This window comes from Acanthaster planci, linkage group LG21 (genome assembly GCF_054643075.1).
Source record: "Acanthaster planci isolate LZ-2023a linkage group LG21, COTS_SCS, whole genome shotgun sequence".
In the NCBI taxonomy this organism is placed as follows: domain Eukaryota; kingdom Metazoa; phylum Echinodermata; class Asteroidea; order Valvatida; family Acanthasteridae; genus Acanthaster; species Acanthaster planci.
The window spans coordinates 5,667,530-5,681,055 of NC_141797.1; the positions used below are offsets into that span (position 1 = coordinate 5,667,530).

At 41.0% G+C, this 13,526-nt stretch overlaps 1 protein-coding gene across 1 annotated transcript in view; it reads left to right on the forward strand.

Moving 5' to 3' along the window:
* Positions 1-373: 373 nt before the first annotated feature.
* The window catches only part of isyna1 (inositol-3-phosphate synthase 1), a 37,820-nt gene continuing 24,667 nt past the window's right edge, over positions 374-13,526 (forward strand). The window contains exons 1-3 of the mRNA XM_022254745.2: positions 374-456; positions 6,268-6,503; positions 7,361-7,522. Of these exons, the coding sequence (XP_022110437.1) occupies positions 6,393-6,503; positions 7,361-7,522 (273 nt within the window). The 5' untranslated portion in view covers positions 374-456; positions 6,268-6,392. The remainder of the gene's footprint in view (positions 457-6,267; positions 6,504-7,360; positions 7,523-13,526) is intronic.

The window sequence follows — 13,526 nt, forward strand, 5'->3', positions numbered from 1 at the left end:
TTGCGGGCCTATTTTGGGTAGAGGCCGGCAGCTTCATTCAGAACAGAACAAAGCTCAAAGACCCAGGGAGTTGACCCTGGCAACGATTTACACAATCTCACCATTTTGGGGGGTCAAACAATCTCCTTTTTCAAAAGATACTGCGGGGCCACTTTTAATGCTGATGAGCTGTTCAGAAATTCTCACTTGAATTAGTGGACTGCACCCTTAGGTGCAGTGCTACCAGAAACGAAGACGTCAGAGAGATCCCGACTTGATTCAAGTCTAGTACAGTCCACGTGTGAAATGTTCAAGGAATCACGCGTTTTGCCGAAGCCAGACTATCTGCCTGGGGAGTAGTGCTACGAAGAGTCAAGGTACTACACTGGGGATATGGCGTGATTTTTGGATTTTAATTGCAGACGAAAGGCATGCTACAGAAAGTCAGTCAATGGCTCCCCGTCTTTTAGGGAACAGGTAGGCATATCATTTTTACTTTGTAGCTAATCAATCGGCTATACTTATTCAAGTAAAAAGAAATTGGAAAGGTGTGGGGTAATGGTGATGGGTGTGGAGTTGCTTTTAATTTATTGGCATGAGTCCCCAAGCCCTTTTTGCACCATAGTCATGTTCGGTTGACTTGCATGACTTGCAGGCCTTGAGGTTCTTCTTTATAATTTGCACTTTTGTGCCACAGGGTCTGTCCGTACGTGATTGGTTAGCCCAAATTCATTGCACTTTGATATAGTCTGCACTGGCCAACCCCTTTCAAAGTTTTACTGCTGTACCTGTAATTACAATACAACGGCAATTGTCTTCTGTCACTAGACATGCTAGAGTAGAGGCACAATTTTGAATTCCCATCGACTTCGACTGCTGGTATTCAGATCGGAACTTGCTATCCAATCTCAAAGAAAAACTTTGTACAAATGTTTGAGGAGAACCACTGCCTATTCTTGGAACCCATTGGAGAAGTACACACAGAAGCTGTTAATCACTGTTTAGAAAGGGGAATTTTTCTTTGCAGATTGGATAATTTTTTACTTTTATTCTGATTGAAAAGGGCCCTTTTGTAAAAGCATTGCATTGCCAGCAATGCGTGGTTCTGACAGTGTCGGACGTACAGGGTGTCCGACGTACACATCTGATTCCACAATTTTTGAGTATTCGAAAAAATAATTGGGGGAGTTAAGCCTACATGTATGTCATGTACATGTATGTCTAGAAAGAAGGAACTCATTGTGCTTTGTATTGTCAATTTGGCAGTCTTTTGCTAAAGGGTGCACTGAGGGGATAAACTATGTCATTTTGGTGTCGGACGTACATAAGAAAAGTAAGTGTTATAAAATGAGACATTACATAGAATTTCAAAACGAAAATGAAAATTCATTTCTGTCATTGTTTACTTATTGGGGCACTCTTCAAACTGTAACAAAACTGGAACAAAAAATTATCAGGCTAAAAAACAGAAAATCTTTCAGAGGGGAAATATTTTCCCCAAGTTCCTGAAGTTCTTGGTATTTAAAACCAATTTTTCAGTGTCATATAAAACCAAATTCTTGAATGTTGTTAGAAATGAAGTATGTTTCATGAAAGTATACACCATAAGCTTCAAAATGATATATAATTTGTCACATTTGGACCAGTTTGAAATTTTGGCCCCGAGATTGATGTTTCTGTGGAACTGCCCAGTTCCAACCTACATTAGTAATGCAAAATTTTAGTGTTGCTCACTTTAGGTAAAATGAACCCCCGAAGTTGAACAATGTATGTTGAGGAACCTGCCACCTCTAAGGAAAACATGCTTTTTCTGATTTTATCAGTTCAAATATATATACATGTACATGTACCGTACATGTACATGTATGGAAGCATCCAAATGGAACGCAGTGTCATTTGTCTTCAAGTTCAAAGCTCAACATTAAGAAGCTAAAAAGGTTTGGTTTTTTTGTTCATGGCAAGATGCGAATTCTGAATGTAGATAGCGTCACTGAGGAGAAAAACAGATAAAACGAGGGGAACCCTTGCCCTGTATTCGTAGTGGATAAACCCTTGTGCATGCCAAGTAATGGCTACATGTACCGGTACATGCATTTTACATGTACTGTACATGTATAACTTGTCAGAGTACTCCTGTTTTCACGGTTTGCAAGTTCTCTTTTTCTACATGTACATGTACCTACATGTATGTATATACAGAAATTGAAATCAAAATCATGATACAAACCACCCCCAATACTGCTGCGGCACCCCCCTCTCGTACATATTTTAAATTAGTTTTGTTCTTGTGATTTTATATCGTAAAGTTTTAATACATGTACTTTTAATGTCTTTTTATGGTGCTTTTGTTTTTAACTGAAACACGCAGGGCCCGAATGGAAACCAGAATGTTTACTGATGTGGCTCGCCCTGGATAAATAAAAGAAAGAAAGAAATGAACTGAGTTCCACCGTGTCCACCCTTTTACACCTACATGTTCTGTATCTCCAAAAACTCCAGGGTACCCGGGACAGCTTTTTTTGGCATGTTTGGGGGGGGATTTGGTTTTCCTGATCAGAGTTTCAGAGCAGAACCCACTCTTTTGTGAGTGTGTTTTCCATAGATGAACTGACAAATTTGACCTGCCTTTCCCACGTACGGTACATGTAAATGAAATGCTAGCCAGTGTTCTCCATGGACACATTTTTGGCAGGGTGGCATGACGTCATTGAGATTGTGATGATGTCATTTTGGGCACTACGACATAACGATAATCAGAGGCGTGAAGATTGCAAGGTGAACTTTCCTCGGGGGAAAAATAATAAATTCGGTTTCCTCAGATGAGATCACAATGATGTTTTTAAGGTACATGTACATGTAATCTTTTCCATTAGATATTCATAAGGGATATTCTTGCGTGACCTTGCACAATCACGATCATGCCGAAGTCCAACATCTGACTTGGCTTGTCATGTGTTGCTGCAGTGCCGCACGTGTATCGGTATACGTGTGTACGTAGCATTGAATGACTTTATGTACACCACTGCACAGTAACCCTGAAGTGCCTCCAAAAAGTGATACTACAAAACATGCCCTACAAAGAGAATGCAAATTCATAAGGTTCTAGGCCTGTTTACTGCTATCTGGCTCTTATGATTATTGGCCCATTGGTACATGGAGTTCCTGTGTATTCGTACCTTATTCATGTTATTAATCCAGAGATGAATGATGAGGTGATCCAGAGATGAATAAGCTGCTCTTTGGACATTTTCAAAAGTCTTTTCGAAGGCTGTGTTTTCAGTCGCCATAATTACATTGTATGCATGCATGCTCCAGGGTTATGAGTACGGTAGTGCTGCACACAATATTGTAGGTGCCAATGTTCAGTTCAAGTTCGTTTTGGACATGGTCCGAAAATTGTTTGCACATTGAGACTTTGAAATGGACATTGAGACATCGAAGAACACGCTATGAACCACTGTTCTATCGGAGACCTTGATGTCGAAGACCAAGACCGAGACCAAGGCATACAAGACCGAGACTAAGACCAGGACTTCGAGACCGAGACTTTTGCAGGTCGACACCGAAACCACGACATCTGAGACCAACCATAAACCAATGTTTAGTTTTTACCAAAAGGTAAAAAGGGACAAACATACATGTATGGCAGTACAATTAAGTACAAAAGAAATAAAATGATAACATTAGCATAAAGATGCACGTGTACATAAATACATGTAGGTCATATATTTGTTAAAGAATGTCTCCGTTCTTTTATCAGTGATACTGCTCTACTTTTACCCTGGTCTGGTCATTTTCAACCTGAGTGTCCCAAATGATACATCTACATGTATGATGTGAACATTAAGCTGTTAAAACAAATATCCTTAGACATGTTAGACTTTTTTAGCAAAATACCGAAAAACAAATATCCAAAAAAGATGTACCTTAACCCTAACCCCCTAGGCTCCTGCACTAGAAAGCATACTGAACCTCACAAAATCCAACAGGTTCATGTACTTGTCTATGTACTTGTACATGCAGGGTAGTGTACCAAACCTGATAAACTCCAACAGAATGAGCCCGTTGGAGTTTGAGTGATATGGTATGGATGGGTCTATGCAGTATAGGATGACTTGCACTGAACAGTACCAAACCTGACAAAATCAAGCATAGTCCAACAATTGGTACAGCAAGCCAGACACTGCACACAATGAACCCTGTGTGTCCCAACTCACACAGAATCCAACACCATCTCCCTGGGCCTTTCATCCCAAGTCTCACAAAATTCAACAACAAGTTCCTCAGGTACGGTACCAAACCTGCCAAAACCTCACAAAACCTGCTGTTGGAGTATGGCAGGTTTTGGGTAGTTAGGGTTGAAACTTCTAAAACAACACGCACCACATACAAGATGGAATGACAGCACTTTCACACGTGCACACAATTCATAGCGTGCGCACACACAGACTAGTTCCTGTCCCGGCCCTATGTTCAGCAGGAGACTACTTAGGGAACGGGAACCAGTCTAGTGTGCGAATTCCGCTACTCAAAACCTCATCCCATTGTGTCAAGCAGCATGGCTACTCTGGATTGGAAATAAAGTAACAACTTGGGATAATGTTGCATCATGCTGCATTTACTAGTCTTCATTCCAGCGTCAATTTCATTGTTTATTGCAAAAAATCTGAACGTTGCTGTGTTGTATTATGTACATGTATCAGTGGTTGAAGATTTGACTTGAGCGGAGGTAATTTTGCCTTTTGCAACCGCGTGCATGCGTGGTACTGTAGCTACCGGTAGATGCGCATTTTGTTATGGTCTCGACTGGTCTCGAGGGAGAGACCCTGGACTATGGCATCCAAGACTGGGACCAAGACCCAGACCGGCACTTTCGAGACCAAGACCGACCCGACCAAGACTTTGACAAGGTGAGACCGAGACAGCAAAAAAAAAGCCCCAGGACAATCTCAAGACCGAGACCAGGTCTCGAGACCTACGTGTACAACACTGCTGTGAACGAATGTACCGTATAGTACTTCCATGTGTAAAGTACAATGTACATTTATACAAGCAATGAATCTCCTCTTCATCCCCATCCACAAGCAACTTCGATGTGAACATAATTTTTTTCTTAACTGTTTCCTCAAAGTTTTTTAATGAGTTAAAATTCCATAGGAAGTGACTGTTGGAGGTGTGACAGTTTCTGACCGTGTTTTGCCGACCAAAAGTGGTCATGTTTGGACCAGCGATTGTAGGATATGTGAAAACAGAAAAAAAAAACCAGCATGCTCAAATGGGAGTTTTCTCCTTTACAGGACACAAGATCAAATTGCATGTAGATTTCGAGCGAATTGTGTTTTGGTTATTTTCACAAAACAGATTCAACTGCCAAACCATGGATTTTGATGTACCGGTACATGTATTTGAAGAAGAACCTTGGTATCACGTCAGCATTCCATCCCAGGACGGCACCCACGTGGCCAAAGGGGCGATTTTCCATCAGTCTTTTTGAACGGATAACAGCATTTTGTTATTCGAGATTTATGAACAACTTAGAGATCTGGCAAAATTCCATCACAAGATACTCACTTTACGACTCCGATCAAACATGTCAAACATGATCAACGAAAGGCAAGTTGGGCCACAGCGCGAACCAAATCTTGTCGAGCGCTGCACTGGTGGGCCTGCCTGGCAAAATCAGTTTTCCTGCTGGAGTTGCCTTCGATCGAGCACGAGTCTGACTGTGATCAGCATCCAATCAAAATTTGTTTTGTTCTGCACAGTTGTATGTAGTGAGAATTTAGAATGGTTGTGCAACAGAAATGCTGTATGTTGCATGTTCTAGGTTGATTACTTGAATGCTCACCATGTGCTTTTTTTACAACCATCGAGGGCCATCGTAAATTTACTGTATACATGTACCCTGTGTACACAGCAGCACAACTCGTTATTCATTTTTCGTTGTGTTTGCTTTTTATCACTTTTTTGCATGCATTCCTTGTGCTATCAGTGTCATGCCATATTAAAGCCGAACATCCAAACCGATCAGTTTGGTTCAGTTTGATTCAAAAGTGCCATGTTCGACGATTTTTGGTTCAGTTCAGCAGTTTGGCTGCAGCACTGGTCATGAGAGATTTGTATATTGATCACATCTGTAAATTGACGTTTATCCCCATTTCATTAATTATACATGTACATGTGTGTATTTAATAGCCTTGGTCGGCAGCTGGGAATTGGTTATTATAATGCAGACTTATTAGAATTGTTGCTTGACAAAGTGATCATTCTGCTCTCTCCCTTCCACAGACTGACTTCAGAGATCAGAAGCAGTCAAAACTGTCTTCTTTTGATCGATTGGCCATTAAACCTTGACCTTAAAGAAAGAAAACAGGGAAACTCAGCAGCCAAGACTTCACTTGGGCGAACAAGGCATGGCAGCGTTCATGGTAGACAGCCCCTCGGTAAAGTACACAGATAACTTCATTGAATCCGACTACAGCTATGAGACCACCCGTGTCTGGAGAGGCAATGGCAGAATCCGGGTAATTGAACTAAAAAATCATATAAATGAAATTAATGTACTGTATGCATGCATAAATTATCAGACTATTTGGTCTTTTGTACGATGGCATTCAGAAGCAAAACTTCAGTTTTGCCCATTGCGGTATATCAGATTTGACTGGTTGAACTAGCCAGTTGAACCTGACAAGCTCATTGGTCAAGTTGGTAAGATGTCTATTATTAGCAAGTTTAAGCTTGTGGGTTTGGGTCGCATCCAAGCAGGCGTTGTGACTCCTTCCTCACAACTTCTTGACATGTACAGTACTAACCATACAGTATGTAAACAGTCAGTACAATTACACATACATGTACTTTGCACAGGTACTGATTTCATTCAATTTTTCATCAGTGATTGCCATGTACATGTACTTCACATGTTCAGGTAGGAAAGATATTATGTGCATGTCAAACTTTGCGATCAGCAGTTAAACCCTGGGCTCATGGGGATGTCTTCAAATTTCAAAACATGAATCATTTTCAGTTAGTATACGTACTTAACATGTACATTTATTTGGTCCTAGCTGGAGATAAATGTGTTGAGAAAAGTGCTTTAATCAAAATAGAGTGAGCCCTTGAAACATTTATTTTTCCTTATTTCCTACAACAAGAGGTATATACGTGTACTGTACAGCCGTTTTAGTCTGCTGGAAATGTCAGCATACGTGTACTGAAGGATAGCACCTTATGGAAGAGATGAAAGCTGAAAAAAGGCTCAAGCTTAGTTACGTCTACTTTGCCAGATGCCCGGAAGAAAGTTACTCCTGCAGTGCCCTTGGGGAACACGTGCACTGTGATTCCTCAAGGCGACCATTATATTCCGTCTCTTTTTTTTTTTCAGGTGATGCCCATCAGCACACAGGTAAAGTTTCGCACCGATTGCCGTAAGCCGCGACTGGGCTGCATGCTGGTGGGATGGGGAGGCAATAACGGGACGACTGTCACGGCCGCTGTGATCGCCAACCAAAAGAAGATGAGCTGGCACACCAAAGAAGGGATCCAGGTATTCATGCTATGTATCAATGTATATTCATGAGTAATTGAAAGTGTGTTGAACCTGGGTGACCATGTGTGCCGGAATATGGTGCCTTGTGGAGACCCAGAAGAATGGGTTGAATAGGTCTCCACAAGGAATTTCTAAAGGTGTATAGGTCTCCACAAGGATTTCACAAAACTGATATTTGGAAATTGCTCAAAAAGGAGAAATGTTTAATGTGTAAGAATCCGTCGCAAATTGAAGTGTTTCACCTAAGGGACATTCAGTCGAAATTTCAATCCAGGCATGCCAGGAGAGTGATTCATGTTGAAAAGGGAGGATTTTGAAAACATCCTTTCACACGCGACTGAATCGGTACTGGAGAACAAAGCCATGTCTCTACAAGGATACAAATTTTGGAATGGGTGAACTTACAGTGTACACATGTACATGTAAAGAGCAATTTCTCTACCATCTGCTTCTACTCTGTTTTCCTGGAAGCCCTCTGGCTTTCATGCTCAGCACTCCTGACCTTCAGACATTGACTCGACACGTTGCATTTTCTACTTTTTGTGTCAAGACCTTGTCAGTGGTGGAAATCAACTTTCAATCTCTTGGTGGCCTGTAGGGCCAATGGGAAGTGCACTTCAGTGGCCCACATGAAAATGTGGTGGCCCGGCTTAATGAGTTTATGTTCAGTGTTCATGTAAATGAAATGTATCAAAACAGCTCATTTACCAACCACGCTGAATTAACAACCAGTCAGAGGGAATATCGCAAGTTGATCGGGGAGCAATTTCCTGTAGGTTTCATTTGTTTCTGTGGGATTTAGCGTTAGAATGACACAGTGTCAAGTCTCTGTAAGAACCTGTAAGTTCATCACAAGTCATTTAGTCATACATGTAAGTCACAAGCTATTCAAATGACCTGTGACAAAAGCATTCTTTTGTCTTTATTCACCCTGTTTCATATGACTGGTCTTGTGAAGGGACTTGTGACTGGACCTGTGTCTGGACTTGTGATGGACTTGAATACAAGACTGGACTGAAAATGATACCAGCCAAGGTATCAATACAGTAAAATCACGATAAGTCGAAGCTCAGGGGATGGACAAAAAGTTCGAGTTATCCGACGTTCGAGTTATCGAAAGTTACTCGCTTCAGTGCACATGCAACCTTACTGGCTTAGGGCAGTTGGCCTGCAGGCTGAGTCGAACACGAAGTGGATTTCAGACTATCCCTACTGTGCAAGTTTTCCTCAAACATCATCATTAAACATGTTTTTATGTGGTACATTAATAAACAATAAACAAATGAAGTTAGGTACCGGTACCTGTGTCTACGTCTTGAGAAGTCATTCATTTGCTTTGCTTGATCGGGCTGTTACCGCATAATGCGCAGGCCAGTCGGTCAGGGTTTCCGTGCAGGTTCACGTGATACATGTACAAAGTGCTTGAGGGCGCATCATTCGTGCCTGATTTAGGCTGCAGCCAAATCTCTTGTCTAGAGCTAGGTCTTGGTATTCACTCCATTGGAAATGCATGGAGACGCACAGACAGTAGACCTAGCCACAGCCCCGGAAGCCTGGTTTGGACACGGCCTTATTATTTTACGGTCACATTATGGAACCAGACTCACTACTGATGTAGGTCAGAATACTGTCATCACTATAGGTATAGCAAATGCAGATCTGTGAATGGTCGAGTATTGGTTGTAGCATTGATTGCATATGCAGAGACGACTACATGTACGAAGGCACACGCTTCAGACTTTAACAACGCTTTTCATGTGGTGTTGAAAGTGTTTATCATGTGGATGTATTTACATTAAACGTGTCAAATCTGACCAGAAAAGCCAGTAATAAGTGAGCACGGAGCTGATTACAAGAGAAATTGTAACCCCATCCCAAAAGATGTCTTGGGTTACATGTACAGTAGAATTTCAAATTTTATTTTTTTGTGACTATTTCCCTTTTGCATACTTAAATTGTTCTTTCCAGAGCTTTTGACCTTTCTACTGGTAAGCAGTGTTCCAGTGTTGAACCTTTGATCTATTGCCTATTCCTTTTGTCAATTAGCCTGCTCTTTCTTCAGTTTATCTTTAATGTTCCTGCTTTCCTAGAAGATCACAGGATGCTTTTTGTACCCACTGCCTTTAATCTCCGACTCCCAGTAAATTTTACAGGAGATCTGCATGATGTCAGAACACTTAATCCTTAGTTGTTATTCACACCTTTAGCTGTGAAAGCCATAAACTTCTGTTGAGTGCTCATCTGCCTAGAAACTAAATGACCAATCAGCATTTGAGTCATGTGTGACATTTTTTAAGTTGTCCAATGAGAGCCTGAGCTAGCCATCATGTGGCAAGGGCATGTCCGGGGGGGGCAGTTTGCTCCAAAGGTTTGGCAACCTTGGCATTCCAAACTCTGCCATCGTGCTGACTACATGCCTGCCAAATTTTGTCCGTGCTCTGCACTATTTTTCTTTGGACCGGAGGACCTCAAAAGCCAAGTCATCCCTTTATGTTCACGAGTGTTGGCTCTCTATTTTACACATTGGTAAGTTTGAGTTCCTACGTGTACATCATTTTATACTAATGTATTGTGTGTCTTTTCCAGGGTTTAGTCATTACATTTTTCACCCTGACTCTTGTTGTAAATTGTGAAAAGGAGTGTACCAATTGATTCTCATGAAGTCTGGACTTAAGAATATTTTGAGAAGTCCCAGTAAATTTATGATTTTGAAGTTTTGGGGTATCTCGTAATTTTCACTTGCCAGTAATGTTCTGAGACTACATGTAGATCCAAAAGAGATGTTTCCTTGGAAAGCTTTGCTTTTACATTTACATGTAGCTTAAGAAGTGTTTAGTAAAATATTTTGAGATGGTTTGAGATCGTGTATTTTCCAATCACTTTGACTTACATGTACACATGGTACATGTACAACTTAGTGGAGGCTGAGAATAAGTTGTGCCCTTCACTGCGTTGAGAAATACATGTACATGTATGTGCAGATTTAGTATGTTTAAGTCAGGACCATCGCCCATCATATCCATGATGTACATGTACATGTACATGTACGTGATAGACTGACTGTAGTCGTACAGTCTGGACTAATGTTTTTGTAATGCTTTTTCGATGACTGTGGTTTATTTGAACAGGATTTCGTAAATATTTTATAGATTGTGATGTGTGTTGATTTATGAGAAGTCAGAGATATGAGTTGTCTCTTGGTCAAGCTTTGGACTTTGTTTTACATATGTACATATACATGTAGTAGGGATGTTACAAAACCGCATAGTCAGTGGTGGTCAAAATCTGCCAGTGTGCGTGTGCGCGCGGTGTTCAGGGGATCCCTGAGAAAAACGCATTTTTTCATTGACTGCTGGGGGGTATCCTATTGCGTCATAGCTTATGACATAGTGAAAATGCTAATGTCCAACCTCGTCTTAGAAATTTTTCGATACGACATTGCGTTCTACACCTGCGATGGACTTGAAACTTTGACTATTTTCAACGCTCTCCAAATCGTGATAGGGACTTCAGGAATACACAAAAGGTGTTTAGGATGCTTTATTATTATTTCATCTACCTACTGATTAAATTTTTTTGAAATCTTATGATTAGAAGGTTATTTTTTATGGCCCGACTTCGACCCTGTTGTCAGATGCCCAAATCAAGATGGTGACCTGTGTGGCATTGCACATTTCGTTTGAGTGATTTTCGCCAATCTTCGCTCCATATTTTGATACGTAAATATTGACCATGGGTATGCAAAATCACAATTTATAGGCAACTAAGATATTATTTTGAATTGATATTGAAAAAAACGTTGATTTTGTTCATTGTGAGAATGGATGGAAAGTGATATTTGAACGCATACGATATCGCCAAATTGCAGCAGTCCAGTGCAGGCCTCAGGATAGACACGCACATGTACATGTAGGTCTACATGTGTAGTACATGCATTGACCATGTTCATGCAGATGTGCATGGACTTTGTACATGTATGATGAAGCCTAAATCTTGAAACCTCACTATTAATAATTTTTGGATTAACGCATCTCGTTAATTATAATTTTAAATTTTTTTTTTAATCTTCGTATTGCTTGCGTCCATAAAATGGTTTACAATGTAGGCCAAGGCCCTTTTTATTTGTAGGCCTGGTTTCTGTGTAAACTTAATTTTCATTTGTATTTTGGGGTTAAACTTTAATTTATTTATTTCCTTTTAAATAGCCACATAAAAACCCATACTTTTGCTTTTATTTTTTTTTTCAGATGCTACCGAAACGTAGAAACGTAGAATTGCCAATCTAAATGCCCAGCCTGGTGTCGCCAGAGCTCATCTGGAATCAAATTATTCTGCGATGCCTGAATCTTGGAAGGATCTAAGGAATGGACACGTTTTGTATATGTACACTTCATTCGAAAAAAGTCGAACTGAAACTGAGAAACAATTGAGTGCACATTTTTCTTTGTCGCAAGCGGACGGGTACTCGTCTGCTTTGGTTAACTCGGCTGTGAAAGTTCTTGTTCACCAGACCTTGCTTAAGTTCAAGAAACGTAGCAATCCCAAGGAACTAGAAACCTTTGCCAAAATTTGTGAAGAACATTAAACTACATGTTAGTTCTCCATCTTCTGTTCCTGAGACATTGATGAAAACTAGTGACGCTGAAGTTATTGAAGATAACGCACCAATCACAGATGTTGATTGTGAACCAACAACATCTACATTTGCTGTATCTCCTGAATCGATGCCATCAATGTCTGCTGCCTCCACTGAATCAGTGCCAGCGACATCTGCTCCTTCCACTGAATTAGTGCCATCGACATCTGCTGCCTCCACTGAATCAATGCCATCGACATCTGCTGCCTCCACTGAATCAATGCCATCGACATCTGCTGCCTCCACTGAATCAATGCCATCGACATCTGGTGCGTCCACTGAATCAATGCCATCGACATCTGCTGCCTCCACTGAATCAGTGCCATCGACATCTGCTGTTTCTCCTGCTTCTAGTATTTTGACAAGATCCAGGACTGAAATAGTTACACCGAGAAAGCATAAACTCAGGAAGAGACTTAAGCTTGTGTCTGCCTCCAAAGCTAATCTCAAAGAGAAGTACCAGACACAGATCAGTTTGGTCGAAACTTACAAGTATTTCAATGAAAATGCTAAATTTCAAGACATCAGACTAAAGATGGTTGATAACATCAGTAATACTCTCACTGATCGGTGTGCTGCTAACCATGCAGCTATAAGGATTGTCAACAATGAGTGGGACAAATCGCTAAATGAGCTGAATTGTCATTTGCACCCTCTGGACTCAATCACAACATCTGTTAGTTCAACCCTCAAGAACCTTGAAGAGTCCAAAGGCAAAGTCTTTGGTAAGGACTGCATAGCTGGTAACATTGTGTTACAGATGAACAAGCTTCGCTACAAAAAGGGTAAGGGAGACCCAAGAGGATTTGTTGCCTTCTTGGATGACAGAAACATCCCCCATGGAGTCCTTCCCCGTTTCCGTGGCAACAGGCTTCATGTCCTGTTCCATATAAGTGGAAAGCTAATTGAACATTATGATGACTTTTTAACTCTGCTGAGCACCGGAACAGCCTGTGGTGGATTGAGAAGTGCCATACTAAAAGATTTTACGCAGGCTGCGCCAAAAGTGGAACTGCAGGTATTGGGTAAAAACATGTACCTGACAGGCTCTTGGATGAAGATATTTTATACTGCAGCTCAAAACCAAATTAATCATGCAGATGGCATCGAACTGGATCGAAAAGTAATCATTGCTTTAAAGGAAGGGACAAGAACACCTGAAAAGCTGATGATGGCGAGTGAGGATTTCTTTGGCAATCCAGTTGATCCGGATGATGGGACATTGCAAGCACTCCGTGACCAAGCAGCACATCCCCAATTTAGCTCAATGATGAGGGGTTGCATCAGTGCAGTAGTCACTGTATTGGAAAGGCAATATAGCAGGTACTTCAAGCTGGACATAATAAGTCCACCTGAAGAGCTGTC